The sequence below is a fragment of the Poecilia reticulata genome, chromosome 7, assembly GCF_904066995.2.
Source record: "Poecilia reticulata chromosome 7, P_reticulata-male-v2, whole genome shotgun sequence".
In the NCBI taxonomy this organism is placed as follows: domain Eukaryota; kingdom Metazoa; phylum Chordata; class Actinopteri; order Cyprinodontiformes; family Poeciliidae; genus Poecilia; species Poecilia reticulata.
Window position 1 is genome coordinate 2,535,139 of NC_088836.1, and position 23,109 is coordinate 2,558,247.

A 23,109-nucleotide genomic window follows, 5' to 3' on the forward strand; every position below is an offset into this window, starting at 1 on the left:
TGGCACCGCACAGTACTGGTATGCTTAAAATGATTGCAATTAACTCCAACAGCGATTGCGTGTATGACCGCAGCTCTTAGGCGGCCATCCAGTTAAGGAAGAAAGCGACTCATTTTAAGACCCTCATTGTCGCGTGTGCTGGACTGGCGAATCCTAGAAATACCGTGTTTCTACTTAATGCGTATACCTCCTCGATACAAATTCGAGCTGACAGAAAACGAGGGAAAGAGGAACAGAAGTTATCAGGATGTGCGAACTGTGAACGGCCTGGGAAGCGGAACACTCGCAAAGTTCAGATCACTGTGCAAGTGAGCGACCCTGGCGGACTGGTGGCGGCGTTCTCCTGGAGGTGAGCTGGAAAACTGGAAAAGACGATCAGGGCAGAGGAGTCCGCGACAAGATCAACAGGGGAGGGCTGACGAGGTTCAGTGGTGGTGAGAAAGGGACGGCGGATCGAAGAGAGGCCGGAGCGTTGCTGAAGAAGGCCAAAGAGAGCCAGGATGATCACAGCTGAAAGACCACGGGAGCACAGCGAGCAGTCGAGGGACATCTGAGCCAAGAAAAAGGGGAAAAGGACGATCGGAGGGAGCTTTGTGAGCCGGACCAGGCCGAAGGAGCGGAACCGTTGACGGATAGGAGGCAGCTGGATGTCACGGAGGTAGCACCCATAATGTTGAAGCACAACTGATCTGTGGTTGCTTCGCCTTTTGAAGGAGCTCTTGCCAGGTGATTGGATCGAGCTAGAGAGGTGGTGCGTCCTGATTGGCTGGATGGTGATAGGTGATGCTGGAAGAGTCTTACAGGTTGAATTTCCGCCTAGGGCTTCATTTTAGTTTCCTAAGGTTTGTCAGCATATTCAAATAGCTTTGTTTTACTTCTTTCTATCTAAATGCTCAAATTTCTAGATTTTTTAAATGAATCGTTTATTAATAGTGCTATATAATAATACTGTCACTTCATGAAATATAGAAGTACATTATTCTTTGTAATAAGTAAGGAAAAATCATAGGACTGTTTTTTCAGCCGCTCCAGCAGTGTGGAGCAACATGTTGGGGGACAACTCTGTACTACTCTGTTGTCCACATAAATTGTTTTTCCATTGACCATTTAATTTACCATTGAAAATAAATTTGCTTAATGTATGCATGACTTTTTGTTACTTATTGTGTGAACAAACTTATTCATGTGTGACTTTTAACTGTGTTTCTTACATAATTGAAACACTGCAAATTGCAGAACAGTTTTTTTTAACAGTAGCAGAATATTGACGTAGTTCTGATCATATTTGTAACAGAATTGCAGCTGCAGTTGAATAAAATCTCCAGTCAAACTAGGACGTTTTCTGACATGTACATGAACAGAAATTAACGCACAGACTGTAGTGGTTTTCATATCTTAGGCAGTATGAGCTGTCACCCAAGATGGCAGTAGAAGGGGGAGGTTCAAATAATACCAGGTTAAAAAACAAAAACATATATTCTGTCAGTTGCGTACTGAATTAATTTTCTTCAGCATATTTGCAAATTAATGGGTGTTGCATGCTCCTGCGTTGAGTTGTTTGCATGGCTGTCTTGGATGTCAATGAAGCCCTAAATTCACTGACCTCCAAAGAAGAGCAACAGACAAGATCCTGTGGCATCTTGTCTGTTGTAGCAGCAGCAGCTGGGTTATAATTTTAGCTGTGCTAAACTTTGAAATCTGAAGAATTTTTGTCTTTGTGAACTGGGGCTGTTTCTGAGGATGTTGTTTTGGAAACAGCCAGGAAAAGGAGAAAACAATACACGCTTTGGTTACTTCTGTGTTTTTATGAGAAAAAACGGTGAGGAAGGGCTACACATTACGGCAAAAACTACAAAAACAGGTATTCAATGTAAAGTGACAATTGTTTAGGCTGTTTGCAATATTTTTAACCTACAGTGCTAATTATTTTGTTGGTGATTTCAGTAAAATAGAGATGGTTCTCCTGTTACTGTGGTGAAGTAACAGGGGACCATGTGACTGGATTCTGAAGTGTGTTGCACAAAGTTGGAGCTGAAATGTTGTTTTCTCCTGACCCGTTTGTATTTACATCAACTGTCTGGATTCAGTTTGAGTGTAGATTCAGTAGTCCATGTTCTAGTGTTTAATTCTGAATGGCAAGTGTGGATAAATCCTAACTTGAAATATTTATTTATTTTTGGTTCTTATTCTCCTTCTGATTCTTTAGAAGTCTGGATTCATGTAGCTAGTAATTGAATTCTACTGACTCTGGTCAGCAGGTGTTTTTAGTGATAAAGTAGAACAAGATCCATGTTTGTCTGGGACCAGATGGGAGTCATGTTTACCAGAATGAGTTCTGAGGATGATTATTTTATGTCAGCTCTTAGAGTAAGAAGATTATTTTCCTATTTTCAGAAAGAATTATTTTAGAAATTAGGTTCCTCTTCAACAAATAATAGTTTTTGCTATTCACTTCAGATGATCTGACCAACTGGAGGGCTCCAGAAAAAATAAAAATAAATAAATAAATAAACACCCCAGTTTTGTTTGTTTGTACTTGTAGAAAAGTACTTTGAATTGCTGCTCTGCTTTAACTCCTCCACCTTTTATTCAGGGGAAAGTACTAGAAAAGCAGAAGTGGGCCAAACACTCACACAAAAGTTAGGTACAAGTTCTAAACATGTGAAACAATACAGAGGTGGTGGCACACTCGCACCGTGACACTGATCAAATTTGCTGTTGACATTTCCACATCAAAGAATCCAACAACTTTTGTAAAAAAATTAAATATGTCATTGTGGTGTTCTAGTAGTTTGTAGTGCTGTTTTTCTGTTCCAACAGTTTTGCCCACTGTTTTAGTCAGTGGCACCACAATCAAAGAACACACTGTAGAAGATGTGTAACTGTACAGTAATTTAGCATAATCCACATGCCTCTGTGTGGAGGCTCTCAAAAAGCATTCCAAACCACTGATGTAATTACAGTCCGTTTGTTGTTGTTGTTTGTTTTTGTTTTTTCCATTCAACTGTTGCTTTTTTCTAAAGAGATTCCACATTCAAAATGTAAATTGTTAGAGATATTAGGTTGGAAACCTACAAACAAATGCCTAGACAACAATTTTGCTCAGCCTACTGAACATTTTTGGTTGAAAGTATGTCTTAAAGTGGTGGTATTATGTAAAATGGACTTGTTTGAGCTTTACACCATGTTATAATGTTATTCCCTCGTCAAAAACACACCTGGAGTGCTTGATTCTGTCATGCTTTTTTGAGAACTCCTGTTATCTCCTGTTTCAACCACTGAGCTCCTTCAGACTAGCCAGCAACAACTTGGTGGAACTGATCATCTGCTGAGCTCATTATAGGAGTTACTTCTCAGAGCAAAGCTGGTAAAAACATCATTAAAGGGTTAATGGAGGAACCACGTTTTGATGACTAACTGAAAGCAGACATTCAGAAAGAGTAGGAGTTCTTCAGTAAGAGACAGAGGCTCAATTCGAAAGAGTTTAATTACAAAATAAAATGTCTTTAAGAGTCATATATATATATATATATATATATATATATATATATATATATGTGTGTGTGTGTGTGTGTGTGTGTGTGTGTGTTTTTAAAACAACTGAAAGTAACATAGTTACCTGGAAACACATACACATAATACTGAATTCCTGCAGGCTAAAATCTGTATTTGGGATTCGTCTAAATTGAATTTGAACTTGAAGTGGATGCCCAGATCTGAACTGATAGATCTCAGTCTATTGTTGCTGTCACTGTTTAAGTGTGAAATAAATCTGGTTAAATCTTTTTTTTTCTAACCAATAAGAATTCTTACCATGATAAGAAATTTTTATAACATAAATCATACAATAAATACCCAAGCCTGTATAAATTTTGCAGCAATCTGAGTAATGGTTGCTTTAGATGGTATTTCTTTCTTGTTAGAATTTAAAGAAGAAGGTGGAAAAGAAATCCGATCAGGTTATGTTCTAAATTTATGCATACAAGCCACAAAAATAGGAGTTTTTTTCACTTCTAATATTTATTTCAACTTATTATAACACATTTATTCTTCCTCAGGAGGCAGCATTTGTGCTGCTTTCCTTTGGCAAAACTCTAAATGGGTTTAGTCTTTATGACCTTTTCCACCTTCAGGCAAATTAAAATAAATCATAATTTAAATCCTAAAAATCCACCTTTAGTCTATACATTTGACTTGATTTGGTAAATATTATTCAGTTTTGCAATAACTGTAAAGATATTGTGCAATGGAGTGGTGGCTTTCTGCAGGTATCCTTGATGAAATTAGTTTGTTGTTCTTTGTCACATGTGAATGGAAATATGCAGCAGATTAAACGTTCCATCTGAAAATTCCTTAAACCTTTTCTGCTGTGGAGTGTGTTGTAGAGGAGACTCAGTCAGATTAGCAACGATTAAGGCTCATCCACTCGACTCTGTTTGCTGTGGATATTTTTTTCTCAGAATGAGGGATGGCTGAGCTGCTGCTGTTAGCTTGGAAAATGAGCTCATGTGTGCAGAGTATGCATTCTGTCTTTATGGGTGGCAGCGTTAATGTGTGTGTGTGCGCGCGTGCGTGCGTGTGCGCACGTGTGTGTGTGTTCTTGTTTGTTACTTGGTGGGACCACAGGTAGTTATTTGATATTAAATGATGTGAGGCCTGGTGTGTATGCGTGTGTGTTTGTGTATTTGGATCATTTGAACACTGTTGGCCAGGCAGTGTGTCCACGCAGCTGTCTGTGGGGTCAGTGTGTCAGCTGTGGAATGTGACAGCCAGTGAACCACTGTGTCCCGCTGCATGGTGCTGCTGCAGCCCACATGTCCTCACACAAACACTGGATCACAGACCTGATACTCTCCACATCACACATTTACTTCACATGAATTTTTACCTTCTCTTGTCCCATTCAGACAACTAAAGCATTTTCTTTTCATGAACTTTAACTAGAAATGCCCGTGTTTGGTCAGATGAGGCTGAGCTGTATAGTTACAGGGATTAGAGGAGGATTTGAACTGAAGCAAAGGAGAATCTGTTGCTGTATTTCCATTACAACTTTGCTGATATTCATCTATTGTCAACCCCCCCCCCCCCCCCCCACACACACACACACACACACACTATTTTGCTATTAAATAAGAAATATAGTTCAAATTTCATGAACAAGTTTGTAGATGGGAAAAGTCAATAAGTCAAACAGTTGATTAGAGACTCAGTGAAGACTCTAATCAGCAGGTCTTGGGTAACTTTTTCAATTAGAAGTATTGTAATCTTCTAATTGATTACAATACTTAAGCATTTTCTAAAAAATGACTTCCCAAAAACATCAGTGTACTCATGCTTGTTCATATACTTAATAGGATAAATACATAAAAAATCTATTTGAAAAGTTTTTTTTCTGCCATCTGTGAATCTGAATCATAAAGTGTATCTGTCCTTTTTCTATTTTTTACAAAACAAGAGCTGGGTGTGAGTGGACAGCTGTCTGCAGCATTAGTCCACGTCAATATTATGCCTTTTGTAAAAATGGATTTCAAATAGAAATCTCCTCACGTTCAAGCGCGTGTCTGCCTTCTGGCCCTTCTCTCATGTCTTCCTGTCCTTTGTCCTGATCTGACCTGAACTGGGACTAATGTTTCCACCATCTGCTGCGAGACGCCTGGACCTAAAAAGTGAACTGAACATCTCAGATCCAGAACACATGCCTGGTGCAGATGTTTGCCTAGCCTGCAGCTAGGCAAACACTCTGTTCAGTGCACAGCAGTCCTTTGGAAAGCTGAAATCAGATACTTATCCTTCCAAACGCTGACAGTCGTTCCTTTTTAGATTAAACGTGCTTTGTGCTAAAATTAAATCATACATCATGGCATTGTTTTAGTGCTTGGTCATTTTTAACCATCAACATGGCTAGCCTGGTTAGCTCACTTTCACGTTTCTGCTCTTGGTTACAGACTCTTGTTGTCAGTATAACTTTCATTTTTATTGGTCAGTCATCAGCCAGACTGAAAATCTTCTAATTCCAGCCATTAATTGTTTCTTTGCATAATTTGCTACTGATCTTTGATGTATGCCTTTATTATTAAATTCATACCATCAATCCCATGTGGAAGGATATGTCTTCACCTTTTCTGTCGTCTCAAAAAAAGGCAAAAACATGTTTACTTGTACATCTGACTTAATTGCTAGCATGCTATTTTTTAATGTTAAAGTCTTGATTAGATGTAAATTAACTGCTTCAAAAGGTCACCTGCCAACAGGTTTAAAGTTCACATAAATTCAATTTTTCGTGCAAGGTGTAAAAAAATGACTTGATATTTAAGAGTAAGTTGCAAAGCCTGCGATAAGTGTTGTCACTTGATTATGCAAGTGATTATACGAGGGAATGCATCCCTCCAGGGTCGCTTGCTTTAATCAACAGGGTAACCAAAGTAGGTCAAAGTTTCAAGTAGTTTAATCCACTTCCTGTTGCCCTCGACTTCACTCTTCTCCACTATTTGTGTAGAAGACTGGTGGGCAAACCTGAAAAAGTGTCGGTTTGAATTCATATCTTTAGCTTTACTTGTTATTTGTTTTGACTTTAAGTATATGTATTATATGCACAGAGTTAAATGTTTTGGCTAATGTGCCTAGACATGCTTCTGTTTGTGTTTGGGTAGAAAACAAGAATTGAAATTTGAAGGATGCACATTTACATCTAGACCAACACAGTGAGGCCAGCAGGCATGTAAGCTAAATGCTAAAGAAGTGGTGTGTATACATTTGCCTAAGTGTTTGGCCAAGATATGTAGTTGTGCGGACAACTGATATGCCAACAGCAATAACTCAACTCAGGGCGAACCTGTATGTGACAGTTGTTTCATCCGATGTGGCAGGCTGACTTCAAACACAGAAACTTAAATGCACTCAAGTGAGCACAAATGTTTCAAAGTAATCATTTATAGGACAGTGCAAAATCCTGACCAGTTTTCAGGAACTAGTTTGTCCTGTTCTACAGCTAGAGTTGGTTGTAGATAATGTTGTAATGGCGATTTAGGTTTTTTGGGGGGATCTTTTTTATACAACACATTTTTTGTCTCATTGAACACGCAGAGCACCTTCCTTCCCATAAACAGACTGTATAGCACTATTTTTAACATTGGACTTCATCGCCCTGTTTCAGGGCTGCCACCCAGGTGTAACTCTGGTCACTACTCAACTTTCTTTTGGATGTCAAACATTAGGCTTCCTAATTTTGGCAGTTCTAAAACTGCAATGTCTTCCAATCTAATACATACAGCATATAATATAATTTTATAAAAAATGCTTTTTATAAAATTATATTATATAATATAATTTTATATTATATAATAATATAATATAAAATTGTGAGGCTGTATTACGACTAAACAAGGGCATCTTTCTGGGTACAAAGATGAAAATTTGTTCCCATTAGAATGTCCTGTCCCATTTTTTTTTGTCTTATTTTCTTGTATCATTTATTTCTCCACAGTCACTGTTCTACCAATTTCTTTACAAATAAAGAACATTTTTCTCCTTTTGATCTAAACACTACCTTGTTTCTCTGTTCTTGGACGTCTTCTTCACTTCCCTCATCTATTTGTCCTAGTTTAGTCAAACAGCTGTTGACATCACAGATCAGTTTCACTGGTTATTAAGTCTATATTGCTACCAAGTCCATCCCTCATGCTATTTTTAGCATTTCTGCAGTAGATCAGAAAACCATGAGAAACTAAAGTGGCAAGAGTAGCTTCATTTTCATGTCTTTTATCAACCAACACAAGTATTTCATGCATTTCCTTTTTTCTGTTGTGGATAATGCTTTGTTTTACAGGAATACATTCAGTCTGTTCCTTTTATGTCTCTAGATTTCAAGCATTGATTTTTTTTTAGGTAAATTTATTCTAGTGTACTCGTTTGAATTGGTTTTGGACAGCACACTGTACGTCTGTGTTGCATGCTTTCAGTGTGAGTGTCTGAGACAGCAACAGTGGCCGGATTGTCCTAATGGGACGGGCAGCAGCATTGTCATCAGGGCCACTGTAATCAGGGCCGGCCAGGAGATGAAAGACACTATTGACGGGGAGGAAAGTGTCTCAGAGGAGAGGGAGAGAGAGGAATGTAATGAAAGGAAGAATAAGGAGCAGAAATTGGAGACGAGAATAGTTTGCTGACCAAATGCTATTATGATACAAGCCTTTTCCTTGTGATCTGAACCTAGCTGTGCATGCACCACTGAAGTAATAAAGAGCATTAGCTTCTGCTATATTCAGCTCTGAACTAACTACTGACACAAACAAGGCTTTAAAAATGCATTTTTTTCTCAAAATTTGCTTATTTTATTTTCTAACTTTTTCTTACCTAGGAAAGCAATGGAATGAGCAGCGTTTACAATTTTTACTTAAAGTTGTCAAACAGAGATAATCTCATTCTGGCCCATACTGTATGGTTGGGTTCTCTAGCTGGTATATTAAATAGACGTGAAATGTTTGGTAAAATGACGCAGTGGTGGAAGAACTAAACAAAAATATAAAATTATCACCATATAAAAGTTTAGCAATACTTCTAAACTAAATGTACATGATGCGCATACTCTTGTCCCTTTTTTGACATTTTGGTTTACTTTAAATTGCTTTTAAGAGCTTGAAAAGTTGATGTTAGCTCATTAATGAGTGAAGTTAACTACTATTACAGGTTAGCTGTCAATAATGCTGTCCTTCAGTTGACTCTTTGCTATGCCAACAGACAGGCTATAATTTGGTTTTAAAACATAGTTAAAGAATTAAATAACTAATTCTAAATATGTAATTATGACCAGATAAGAGTTTAGTAATGCTTGTAAACTAATCATCAGTAGTGTACAAATTCTTGTCTTGGCATTTTGGTTTACATTGCAGCTCTATTAAGAGCTTGAAAAGTCAATGCTAGCTATTTACTAGCTGCTAGTACCGGTTAGCTGCCAAGAATACTCTCCTTCAAAAGACTCTAGCTGTGTCCGAATTCAGGGTCTGCATCCTTCGAAGGACTGGTCTACGTAGGACGGGTCCTTCGAAGGCCGGGAATAAACTAAGACCGGAAGAAAAATATCTGTGGATTCGGACAGGTCTAGCCATAAACATAATATAAGGATAGACGCCCCATGGACCGCTCTCACCTATTGTTGCTGACGAGATTTAGGGCGGCCATCTTGGAGCGGTACACCACTCCACTCAGCTTATGTGTTTAGCAGCACAATGACGTATCAGCGCATTTAATCGATCATAACGCACTTTTTTGTTACTGGAAACCATATTCAAACATCTATCAAAACTACATTTATAAACAATTGTATTATTTAAGTATGTTTTTAATACATAGTTCGGCATTATTAAATATGCTTAGTGGCTATAACAATAGAATAGGAATGGAATATTCTGATATTGATGTATGATGAGCATATTAAAAAGCACACAGCCGTTCATAATTTATTTAATAAATTATTTAGTAATATCGATACATATTTATATAGCTATACAAACACAAGTAAATAATGATTAATACTGAATAATATATATTGGATACATGTTTATATGCATGTGTAGATATATATATATATATATATATATATATATATATATATATATATATATATATATATATATATATATGGTGATATGCTGTATTTCCAATACAAGACACAGGACACGACGCAACCTCACTCCAAATAAATATGAATAGTTTCTTTAAGAAGGCTTTCAGAAAGAGCTAATTGTAAGATTGAGGCTTGTTTATTGGTTTCAGAGCAACTCCATAGCAACTGCCTGCCAAGATGGCTGTCAGTTAGAAAGTTCATGGAAGTGTTGTCACACAAGAACTACATATTGCGGAAGACTGTGGTCCGCAAACACCAACTGATCTGCAACAACATTGTAAAGAAGAATCACAATTTCCCAACATAAAAAGGGTTCATTTAAATATGCCTAAGTCTGCATGCTGGTGTATACTTTTTCAACTGAATCTTTTAATACCTTTAAGCTGTCAATACACAGAGGATCATGGTTCTGCTCAGTCTTAACAAACGATTCTCAAGGAGCAGAGAAGTCAATAAAGTAAATCCCACAGTCCCTTCTATTGTTACACTTTTTTTAAGATTTATTTCTTCATCCAGGCCTTGTCTTTAAATCCTGGGTGAGTTTGGGCCAACACTTGCCTCATCCTTTTTATTGCTGAGTAATTCTGATTAGATCTCTAAATATCCAAAAGAATAGTGCATGAAAATAATTGAAATCTTTGCTAATTTTTTACTTTCTTTCTCTCTCAGGGCTGGTGGCAGGCATGGCTGAAGAACAAGGGATAAGGATATAAAATCTCCACCAGAGAAAGGAGGATAAAAGAGAGCAGGAAGATTACTACTTTGAGACTTTTTTTCTACTTTTACATCATTGTACCCTGCAGTCGTATAAAGCACTGACTGACTCTTTAACGGATTACGCTCTCAAAAACATACACTCACTTCCCTCCCCTCACCACCATGTCCTCACACCTTAATCCATCCCTTCTCACCTTCCCCTTGCTCTTCCTTCTCCTCTCCCTCCCTAAGACCTCCACATCTACCACTCCCCCCACCTCTTCTCTCCTCTCCTTCTCTCCGCCGGAAGGTGGTCTCACACATTTGGTGGTCCACAACAAAACCGGAGAGGTCTACCTTGGTGCCGTCAACTGGATTTACAAGCTGTCTGGCAACCTCACCAAGCTGCGGAGCCACGTCACCGGGCCCGTCACCGACAATCCTCGCTGTTACCCTCCTCCTGGTGTCCAGTCCTGCCCACATGAGCTAGTGCAGACTTCTAATGTCAATAAACTCCTGCTACTGGATGCTGCCCACAACCGCTTAATTGCGTGTGGGAGTACTTCCCAGGGAATATGCCAGTTCCTGCGTCTGGATGATTTATTTAAGCTCGGTGAACCACACCACCGTAAAGAGCATTATCTATCCAGCGTTGCAGAGGCGGGCACCATGTCTGGTGTGGTGATCCCCCCTGACATCTTTGGTGGGGGTGGCAAGCTCTTCGTTGGCACCCCTATTGATGGGAAATCGGAGTACTTTCCTACGCTGTCTAGTCGCAAGCTGATGTCGAATGAGGAGAATGCCGACATGTTCAGCTTTGTGTACCAGGATGAGTTTGTGTCTTCGCAGCTTAAGATTCCCTCCGACACCCTGTCCAAGTTCCCGGCGTTTGACATCTACTACATCTACGGCTTCAACAGTGAGCAGTTTGTCTATTACCTCACCTTACAACTTGACACCCAGCTCACCTCGCCAGATGCGAGCAGCGAACAGTTCTTCACCTCCAAGATCGTCCGCCTGTGTGTCGACGACCCCAAGTTCTACTCATACGTCGAATTCCCCATTGGCTGCACTAAGGATGGAGTGGAGTACCGCTTGGTTCAGGACGCCTTCCTGACCCGACCAGGAACCCGCTTGGCACGTTCTCTTGGTATTCGAGAGCATGAGGAGGTTCTGTTCACTGTATTTGCTCAAGGTCAGAAGAACAGAGCCAAGCCGCCCAAGGAGTCGGCTTTGTGTTTGTTCACAATGAGGCAGATAAAGGAAAAGATTAAAGAGAGGATTCAGTCATGCTACAAAGGAGAAGGAAAACTCTCCCTGCCATGGCTGCTCAACAAGGAGCTGGCCTGCATCAACTCGGTGAGTGTTCAAGACAGTATTTCCCAGAAGTGTTTCTGTGATCTGAATGTAGATTGCATGCTCATCCATACCCATACAGATTGTGGTAGGAATTTATCCAGTCTGCAGTCAGCAGCTCAAAGCATGCTGAACTGCATCACTATTGCGTTTCTCAGATTCTTCCTTCTGTTTGGTCGGTTAAAGATTTGCGGGGCTTGCTGTCTACTTTGACCAGTTGATGGTTCAAAATAAGGTATATTTGTAAAATGAGGCTGTTGTAGTGTTTTTCTGGATGTCTTTTGGTATAAGAAACTGAAAAAAAGGAGTGATTGCCCCATAGACTGATATTTCCAAATCCTTTATGTTCCTTGAAAGACAGCTGTTAAAAATTCAAATTCAAAACTTTGTTCAGCCTTCCTATTGGTAAAAGTATGGATGCATGATATATGGCCACTGTTGGCCACTAAATAAAACTATGCCGATATTAACAACTGAAATTTGTTTCCATCTTGTTGGAAAATATTGGTTTTTGGCCATAGCAGCAATGTTTATATCGGGTATCGATTTGGGCCCAAAATTTCATATCTGTACATCTCTAGCTAAAAGTCTTGCTCTCTCTCCTTCTCACTATGTGACATGTGACAAATAGTAAATTTTTCTTTTAAATAACTTTTACATCTTAAAAGAGTCATTAACTTTGAGTTGTCTTCATCCATTAACAACTTCCACACAGAAGAAGGTTGTTACTTCAACCTGGTAAGCTCTTATCTAAGGTGCATTCACTGATTGTTGTTTCCAAACTAAAAGACATTCATTTCGCATCATTGGTTTGTTTCCCAGAACAATAGTTTTTGGTATTATTTATTTTGTTAAGCATAAAAATAAAAAATCACCAGATAAACTTTGTGATAGTAGGATAGCATTGAAAAATTATTTTCAGATTGTATTTAAATGCTAAAGGTAACACCAGTTATTCAGAGAGGTTTGTTTCTTTTAATCAGCTCAAGGCATATGATGTATTTACTTTAAATTGCAACATTTCCAGTCTGTCTGTCATACAGACAGGAAGAAATTGAAAGATGCTTCCAGAATCAGATCTAAGTTAACTAAATCAGAATAAATTGACTCCTGCTTGTGATGTACTGCATGATTATAATAAACATTTATTAGTACTGACATTAACGAGACCCAGATGGATGAAAGTATAATTTCCTTCCTGATTCTGGTTTTCAGTGTAGTCCAGATATCTCTCTGCTCTCTGGTCTGTGGAACGTTGTGTCCCTATATAATTTGATCTGAAGTTGATGACGACTTGTCAATGCTTTTATTCAGCTTTCCTAGGGGTGTCTGTGAGTGAAGTTAGTATTTGTGTGTTTCACTTGCTCCTGTCACCAGCGCGCAACACACACTCTCAGCCCCCGTATGGTCATGAATAATTCACCTGGTCTCACCCTCCGTTATTCAGTCGGTGCTCCATAACAACCTGCCATAAATCTCTGGACTACTCCACACCTCTCTGCCTCCATATCCTCTTGCTTTCTCTGCTGTTCTATTTTCTGTTTCTCTCCTATCTTTTACCCAAGTCCCATCATTTCCATGGAGAATTCTTTCATTTTGCTAACCTCAAGCTTCCTGGGCTTCTTATTTCATCAGTTGCTTTCTTGCTCTGTTTTTAAATATTGTGTTTAAGGTTTTAGCTTTTAACCTATTTCTTTTTTGCTCTTCTTTTGCTGCTTCTGTTTCAGTCTCCCTCAAGACTTTGATTCTCTCTAGCTTTCTTTCCACCTTCTTTTCAGCTTTATTTTTTTAGGTGATTGTGTTTGCAAATTGTTGTGTAAAATCTGTGCAAACTATGTTTACCTACATCTTATTTTGAACTTTTACTCAATAATCCATGCCTGATTGTTTCCCTGGCGGTAAACATGACGTGACACAGACTCCCATTTCTCTTAGCTGCTATTCAAAAAGTATAGCAGATGTCTTTTGAGTTTTATAATTCAGGATATGACCCTCTCATCTGATATCTGCCATCATTCGTTATAACTAATCAATCGAATAGACCTGAAACTGAGACAAACAAGGCTGGAGTTTGTCTTTCCAATAGATACAGTGAGGAGGGTATTTGGGAAGGTAAGAATAATCTCCAGTGCTCACAGTTTAAATAGTCGTATTCTGGGACTCACCATGTCTCACACAACATTTTCATTTAGGGCTTCTTTACCAGAGCTGCCAATGATTGTAGAAGGTTATTGTAGTTAGTTTGGGGTCTTATTAACTTCTCAGTTTTGGACACAATTCCCATTAGAGATAGTCTGGTAAAAACACATACCTGGTTTTACGTTTTGCTTTGTCCATAGGGTCTGGACCCTTGACTACAAGCACTTGCTGGAGGTTGGACCATGATTGGATCTGATTTTGCTAACGTTTGGCTGTGACATTTGTAATGCACCAGCTACACTGGAACTTGTGTGCATTGTCATCAACCCTGTTGGGTATATGATCATATTTTCTTTGCTAACAAAAAATGTCTTAACCCTCCTGTTGTCCTCGGGTCAAAATGACCGAGATTTGTATGTGTTTTCCCTATACACAGAAAATGAGGACAACATTAAACATTCTTCTTGCTCAGACTATAATTGTTCAATATTTGGAAGTGTGGCCAACACAGACTGAACGGCTTTGTTCACATCCTCTGCTGCCATTTTCAAACTACAACCATAGGTAGACTATAATTTGAAAACAACGCAGAAAATTGTCATCTTTCACAACTCCACTTTGCGTTATTGGCATGGTTAAAATTCTACCATAAAAATCAAACTCAATGGGAAAAATTGCAGAGGACTGAAGGGAGATGAGAATCAAGTGGAATTGCGTAGGAATGCAAAGGTCAAGGTAATTCAGAGTGAGAACACAATATAAGCAATAGCTTCTACATTTAGGTGATGCTTTGTGTAGTTTTACTAGTAAAACTAGTAGTTTTACTAGTAAAACTAGTACCGTCTGATAGGTACCGTCTGATACCTATTAAGACGGTGATGGGTATCAGACTATCACCGTCTTGAAAATTAGTGGTGCTTTCTTATTGCAATTTTGTGTTCTTAAATATCTGTCACATAAATGCAATTATGTATTAATTTACTATTTCAAACAACTAATGGAGCGTCTCTGACACTTACCCCTTGACATTATCCAAACCCAATGTGGCCTTGTACAGTGACTTGTACTGCATATGCATGTCATTATGCTAATGGGCGTACAGATATATAAAGTATGATTGTCCTTTCTGGCCATCTGTCGTTCTGCCTGTGATCGAACAAGGTCGAGTCAGCGGTGCTTGCTCCAGGATGTCACCGTGATGAATTTATGATCTGGTCGTACAGGCATGTTCAATGTATCCTGACGGGAGAGGTGACAGCTCGTTGCTCCTGCACCAGCATCTTATGGACACTGTTCTACCGGCTCAGTTTAAGAGACGTGCTGAAATCAGAGAGGAAAGAGTCGGTCATTTCTCTTTACTCCAACGCTGTTAAACTTTTAACGTCACCTGAGAGGATCTTTGGTGTAATGAGATTGCTGCTTAACAAGCCAGGTGACAAATGATCATGTTATAAATCATGCATCTTGCTGTAACAAGAGATCTTATGCCACCATCAAAATAGCATAAATGTGGCTGAAATGTAAAATGTGCTAATCTGCCTACATATATACACATCTGTTGATATTATCAAGATTAACTAATGAGCTGACCCAACTGGACTTTATGATCTTTGTTTTGGTTGTATTTGGAAAAGATGGGAATTATTCATTTGTATTTTGAGCTAAATCAGAGTGATGAATTTCTGTTTTGAATTCCTGGTGTTAAATTATTTGTTAGTGTGGAGAAGCAGCAAGGGACCAGAGTGAAGTAATGAACTGGACCTTCAGCTATTCTCGGTTCAGTGTTCAGAAATTTATCATTGCAACATAAGTTGCTGAAAAATTTGCCTTTACTTTTTCGTAGAGCATATCCAAAATATTTGAAAGAGCTTGGAAGGCTTAAATAACTAGTCTCCACCCTTAACATGCTGTTGGCTGGTTCTTCAGGAGCTGGATTTTCAAACGTGTCTACAGCAGAAAGGATTAATTGAGATTAAACTAATTTTTAAATAATAGTCAACTAAAATAGGAATTGATTAATTATTAACTGGAATGTTCAGATTAAAAAAGGTCATTTGTTGAAAAAAATAACATTCAGTGCAGTAATTAAGTTAAAACTGTACCAACACATATTTGTGTTTAAGATATAAAACAAACAAAGAAAAAAATAAACCAACACATTAATCTGTAAATATGTTTTGGCTAAAACTCCTCAAGTGGTATAGTTTTATCTTCACCCACTAAACTATAGTTTATGTTCATCTATTGTATTATATGTATAATGTATATTTATATTGTATAAAGAAGGTTTAAATGAAAAATCTGTATACGGTGCCATTCTTTTTGTATGATTAATCGATAACAAAATAATCTTTAGTTGCAGTCATAAGTGTGTTCCCTTGCTCTAACAAATCTCTTCAGATCGCTCATTTAAAAAAAGAAAAAGGTTTTATTGGCTCTAGTGGCCTTTATTTGATAGTGAATTGACAGGAAAGTGGATAATGAGAGAAGGGAAGACATGCAGCAAAGGTCGCCAGGCCAGGAATTGAACCTGTGACGGCCGTGTCAAGGACTAAGGGTATGTGGGTTGTGCTTAACCCCTGCACCACCACAGCACACCCAACAGATTGCTCACTTATATAAAAATTCATGTCTTCTTTCGAGCACTGATGCATTATTGTGTTTTTAGTTTAGGCCGAGCTTGAAATAAAAATCCAGACATCACCATGTGTGTGTGTGTGGGTGTGTGTGTGCCTTCCTTAGCTGTGGTTATATTTCTTACATCTCAAGATTGGCCTGCACTTACAAATCAAACATTTTAAGAGATGTTGCAAAATTTCAGAAAAGAAATCTCACAACAGTAAGTCAGAATCCATTTATTTCTATTTTATTTTAAAAAACTTTTTCTTTTCTTTTTTTTGCATTTTTTTCATGCCATGTACACACTACATACAGTATGTTGTGATGCGGTGTCCTATGTTAGTTTTTTCATATCAACTAATCACTTGAGCTTTTTCTTCTTTTTAAGAGCTACAAATCGGTCACCTCTCTCATTTAAAGGTAAAAACTTTCCACAAGTCCACCGCTGTGTCCCTGTTTTTTTTTTTTTTTTTTTTTGTTGCCATATTTTCAAGCTGTGATGGGTGTGTCCAGAACTTTATGTCTCACCAAATTTATACCCGCTCATTACCAGGAAGGGGCCAGAGCTGGTCTTGTGGGAATTAAACTGAGTGGTGGGTGACCTTCTCTGCCTTGGGCCGCCGTCCAACCCTACAGCGCAGCGTACAGGCCGACCCTGCGAAGCTACGGCCTTAGCATGGCTAATGAGACTGATTCACATGGAGAGAAAGACAGAGGAAGCTATCTTTTAGTGTGTGTGTGTGCGTGTGTGTGTGTGTGCATGTGTGTTTAGGTCCTACTTTATCTCATTGGTATTGGGATTTTTCTCAACAAGTGCTAATTTGTATGTTTTTTTTGTCCACTTGTTGTTCTTGCTTGCAGAAAATTGGTGAAAACAATAGGACAAAAAGACACAAGTGCTGATAATGAGCGTGCGCTCACTTGAGGGTGTACTGTTGGCAAAAACACAAGTTAGATGTCACACCGGAGCAAACAGATGCTTATGCAATTATTCCCCCATTTCTCCACCCCCACAACCCAACACAGCCCCCACCAAGATGAGTGGACCTCTCACAATCACTTCTTATACATTTTTCAGAGATTGGTAGTGTTTATTAATATTTATCCCTGTTGATCACCGCTGACCAGAATTACAGTCTATTTCTGACATTTTCTATCCTGTCCTCCAGAGATCAGGAGGCTTTGTGAATTTTTTTCTCTGTCTTTCAGTCTCTTTCTCCCCAACATCATCGCTCTGGTCATATCAGTTGCATAGATCACCCAGATTGCATCATGGTTTTGTCATGCTGTGTTTGAGAATATTCATGCTCTAAATGGCTGTTCTTGCATCATGCACGGCAATATCAACCTTAATAATGGAAACCAGCAGTCAGCCATGCATTCATGACTGGAGGATTGGTCATACGCGTTTTAGTTTATTTTCTGGACCTTATAAAAAGCCTTGTGATTGGAGTACAGTGTTGTCAAGGTATTTCGAGGAGATACCAGGCAGTTCTTCAAGACACGTCTAATCAAATTACAGCAAAAATAGTTCAGTTATTTTAATTTTACAAAATCAAACAATATTTGAACTCAGTGAGAATCATTGGTAAAAAAGTAGCACAAAATGTGTGTAAAACATCTAGTCAGAGGCAATGTTGCTTCTAGAAAATTTTCTTAGAGGGGTCCACACTGCAAAAACACAAAATCTTATCTCCGCCATTTTGCGTGTAGTAGAATTGCAACCCCCAGCAAGTCTTGATTGGAAAAAACAACTTTACCTCTGTATGCCTTTGCATGAAACATGATTCTCTGCGAGGAGCCATGGTCCCCTTCTGGCCCCCTTTTGGGATCAACACTGGTCAAAAGGTTTAAAAATATCTTCTTTTTAATTTTAAAATTGCAAGATGCATACAGATGGTTATTTCATGCAATAAAACATTTTTATAAACGTAAAATTTGTAATGGAATGATTTTTTTTTATTTTTTTATTTTTTTTCAAAATCAAGCCATTTCAAAAAAAGAGATGATATTCAACATTAAAATAAAACCCTGAGACGTTTAAATAGCTGTACTGAAGATGTCAGGATGGGACGTCTTGTTAGGGAGAAACAGGATCACCAGAAGTATAGATGGAACAAGAAGAAAAAATGTACACATTTAACTTGTAGCTAAGCATCGTTTTATGCAGAAAACATAATTAGAAAGTTGTTCCCTACTGTAAATAGAGCCTTTAAAACTAGACACAACCTAAACGGTGCATTTTTTGTCTTCTCATAGATGTTGTAGAAAGCCATGTTAAACGTGACTAAGATTTGTTTATTATATAAGATTTTCTGACTCAGAGACTTTGGGGGAGGATTATTATTATTATTATTATTATTATTATTATTATTATTATTATTATTATTATAGCACACTGATAAATAATGTACCTTCTATACAAAATTGCTGTCAAATACTTTCTACAAGACGCCCAAAAGGGAAACAATTTTTGACAAAGTGGTCTTTTTTTCCACCACGTCCCTCCTGCCTTGTGTGACGTTTTGATGCATGACACAGCAAAATGTCTCACAAATCAAAGGCATTTCAGTGATTTATGCTGCAGAGCTCACCCATATGTTTTTTCTTGTAATTTTAGTTTTCCTCTGACTGCTTTTTTAGCTTCAGGTGGCCACATTTGACGTCTAGAAAGCCTCCTAATTAGCAATGCGCTCACAATTGGAAGATTTCTTAAATCCAGCAGATTGAGCGGTTCTTGTAATCTCAGATTTTTTTTATAAACAGTGGTGTTCATTGTTAGCCAGAGCACATGACAGAATAGATTAATGGCTGCTAAAAGGCCCATGAGAGGGTGGGCTTGTTGTGGATTTGGTGTGTTTTGCAGCTTGTGGCTGCTTTAGCCTTTAAGCTGTATGACTTGGATCCTAAGTGACCTTTTTCTTCCAGAAAGCCACCAGCAGTCTGAAAGAAATCTGAGTTGGCAAAAACTGAACACCAGCAAAAAAAACAACAAAATAATAGTCTCCACATATCCCTCAGTTTGAGAACTTTAGCTGCACATTTAGAATGAATTCTACTTGTTTCTCAAAGATATATTGAATCACACCTAGAATAGCAGTTTTGCTAAAACCTAATCTTCCTTTGTCAAGTATAATTAATGAGTTCCCAAGATGTCTTCTATGGAGGAACAATGTTACAAAAGGGTAATTTAAATTTCTTTTCAGCTGTTTAAGTAGGTCAAAAAGCCAACTGCATGCTTTACAAAAGACCGCTGGTCGTTCTGGACACAAATCTTTGCTGCACACTCACAAACCGCTGACCTGCAGCGTCTAATGAAGAGTATAATTATTTATTGATGCGCATTTATGTGGCGTTGTGCTTTGAGGTTAGTTTCATGAGATCTGTGTGTATTTGTGCAAACCAACGCATTCATTAATGCATATTTGTTGATTTAATTATTCATATTTGTGTATGTCTGCAAATATGTGTGTTTTTTTTTTACTGTGGGTCTTTTATTTCCTTGCTTTGTTTGGGTTTTTCTTCTCAGCAGAAAATACCGAACCAGATTTTAATATCTTGTTTTTCAGATATGAATGCACAAGTATCCATGCATCCATAAGCAAACATAAAAATGGTGACAATTAGTTTTAAATAAGGTAAAATATCCATTAAAGTGGCTTGTTAGAGTCTCAGAAGTGTTATTGTGATGGCTCATCGCAACAAGCAAGTAAGGTGAAGATAAAGCACTGAAATGACTTGTTTGAAGTTAGTTTCTGTAGTTGCACCCAGCAAAAATATTCAGACTTTTTCACATATTTCGCTATGTCTTATTTTGATTTCCACATCTAGAGATGTGTGTATTAATGTGCACTTCTTCACCAAATAGCTCAAGTGTATTCAGATTGCAATTTCTGTGGAAATCAATTTCCTACCAAACATTCGATCTTTGGTTGGTCCATTTTAACACATGAATATGCTACACTGTAGCTCCTACTCCACATTCAGGGTTGCCTTTCTTCTTCATTCATCTTCCCATCAATTCTCTAGAACTGATATTCTTCGAGCTGTTGTCTGCAACTGCTTTACTCATGGTTACTTTAGTTCTGATTTGTTATTTTGTAGACTTTTATCTTTTTTTAGTTGAGACATTGCTTTTTTGTGAAACTGCTTTGCAAGTAGGAGCTTTCTTGCTCCTGCTTTTTAACTTCAAATGGGCAGTATTATGTGTTTTTTAGGTACCTAGGGCCATTTAATTGCATAATCAAGTAACTGTTAACTTCAGTTGTTATAAAAATGCAATATACTTTAAATAAATTTTACTTCCTGATTTAACATATTAAAATTGGACCTCTGTCTCTTTAAAAACTCCTGCTCTTTCTGAAACTCTGCCTTCAGGAAGTCATCATAACATGGTTCATCACAACATGGTTTACCAACCTTAAACCTCCCAGGCATTTAGCACAGCTGGATGGTTTCCTTGAAGATTAAAATATTTCTCAAGCATGAATAAAGATTCAAGGCTACACTCCAGGTATGTTTTTGATGAGGGTTAGCATTATAGCTAGAATCCATCTTGGCTTTTCCACCACATGGCCACACCGAGATTTGAAGAGGAGCAGCTAAAGCAAACTGGGAGATTTAGCTGTGCATGCAAGCAGCTGATGATATTACTGACACGTTACTTTGAAATATTGTTTCTGCTGGCTGGAAATTGATCAGTTTCTAGATGACAGTCATGAAACTGTTATGTAGAAACAGTAGTGAGTCAGATTTTTTGCCAGACTGACTGCTACTGATGTTGTGGGTTTCTGCCCACAACATAACCATTAACAATGAGTTGGTGAAGATTCTTGGACCCTGAGTTACAACAAGACTTACTTTCTCCTTGGGATAAATGACCTGAGCTGAACTCAAACCAGCTTCTCTTGCTGAAAAAAGCCCCACAACATAACACCATTACCATGGTTACTGTTGGGAATGGTAGTCGTTATAAACCTTTATACTTTGGTTTTTGTTGTTTTTTTTACACCCTGCATTACAAAAAGAAACTTTAATGCCGTTTACATTAGTGGATCTGATCCAGTAAAAGTCAACAGTTCACCTGTTCAACCCCAAGTCTGCCAAGAGCAAAGTGAGAATTTGGCTTGGCGATTCCTCATGATTGATGTTCTCTTTGGGAAATGAAGGAAAGGTCAGTATAACTTTGGGATTAGGAACCATAATGGAACTACACTGCTCAAAAAAATAAAGGGAACACTCAAATAACACATCCTAGATCTGAATGAATGAAATATTCTCATTGAATACTTTGTTCTGTACAAAGTTGAATGTGCTGACAACAAAATCACACTAAAATCATCAATGGAAATCAAATTTATTAACCAATGGAGGCCTGGATTTGGAGCCACACACAAAATTAAAGTGAAAAAACACACTACAGGCTGATCCAACTTTAATGTAATGTCCTTAAAACACGTCAAAATGAGGCTCAGTATTGTGTGTAGCCTCCACATGCCTGTATGACCTCCCTACAACGCCTGGGCATGCTCCTGGTGAGGTGGCGGATGGTCTCCTGAGGGATTTCCTCCCAGACCTGGACTAAAGCATCTGCCAACTCCTGGACAGTCTGTGGTGCAACGTGACGTTGGTGGATGGAGCGAGACATGATGTCCCAGATGTGCTCAATCGGATTCAGGTCTGGGGAACGGGCGGGCCAGTCCATAGCTTCAATGCCTTCATCTTGCAGGAACTGCTGACACACTCCAGCCACATGAGGTCTAGCATTGTCCTGCATTAGGAGGAACCCAGGGCCAACCGCACCAGCATATGGTCTCACAAGGGGTCTGAGGATCTCATCTCTGTACCTAATGGCAGTCAGGCTACCTCTGGTGAGCACATGGAGGGCTGTGCGACCCTCCAAAGAAATGCCACCCCACACCATTACTGACCCACTGCCAAACCGGTCATGCTGAAGGATGTTGCAGGCAGCAGACCGCTCTCCACGGCGTCTCCAGACTCTGTCACGTCTGTCACATGTGCTCAGTGTGAACCTGCTTTCATCTGTGAAGAGCACAAGGCGCCAGTGGCGAATTTGCCAATCCTGGTGTTCTCTGGCAAATGCCAAGCATCCTGCACGGTGTTGGGCTGTGAGCACAACCCCCATCTGTGGACGTCGGGCCCTCATACCATCCTCATGGAGTCGGTTTCTAACCGTTTGTGCAGACACATGCACATTTGTGGCCTGCTGGAGGTCATTTTGCAGGGCTCTGGCAGTGCTCCTCCTGTTCCTTCTTGCACAAAGGCGGAGGTAGCGGTCCTGCTGCTGGGTTGTTGCCCTCCTACGGCCTCCTCCACGTCTGGCCTGTCTCCTGGTAGCGCCTCCAGCCTCTGGACACTACGCTGACAGACACAGCAAACCTTCCCACAGCTCGCATTGATGTGCCATCCTGGATGAGCTGCACTACCTGAGCCACTTGTGTGGGTTGTAGAGTCCGTCTCATGCTACCACGAGTGTGAAAGCACCACCAACATTCAAAACTGACCAAAACATCAGCCAGACAGCATAGGTACTGAGAAGTGGTCTGTGGTCCCCACCTGCAGAACCTCTCCTTTATTGAGTCTGTCTTGCTAATTGCCAATAATTTCCATCTGTTGTCTATTCCATTTGCACAACAGCAGGGGAAATTGATTGTCAA

At 39.0% G+C, this 23,109-nt stretch overlaps 1 protein-coding gene across 3 annotated transcripts in view; it reads left to right on the plus strand.

The window, feature by feature from the left end:
- LOC103466867 (plexin-A1-like) overlaps positions 1 to 23,109 on the plus strand; it is a 333,062-nt gene that overhangs the window by 38,128 nt on the left and 271,825 nt on the right. For all 3 annotated transcript variants that reach the window (XM_081608591.1, XM_008412750.3, XM_008412753.3), the window contains one exon: positions 10,292 to 11,677. In XM_081608591.1, coding sequence (XP_081464717.1) covers positions 10,502 to 11,677 — 1,176 coding nt within the window. In that variant the 5' untranslated portion in view covers positions 10,292 to 10,501. The remainder of the gene's footprint in view (positions 1 to 10,291; positions 11,678 to 23,109) is intronic.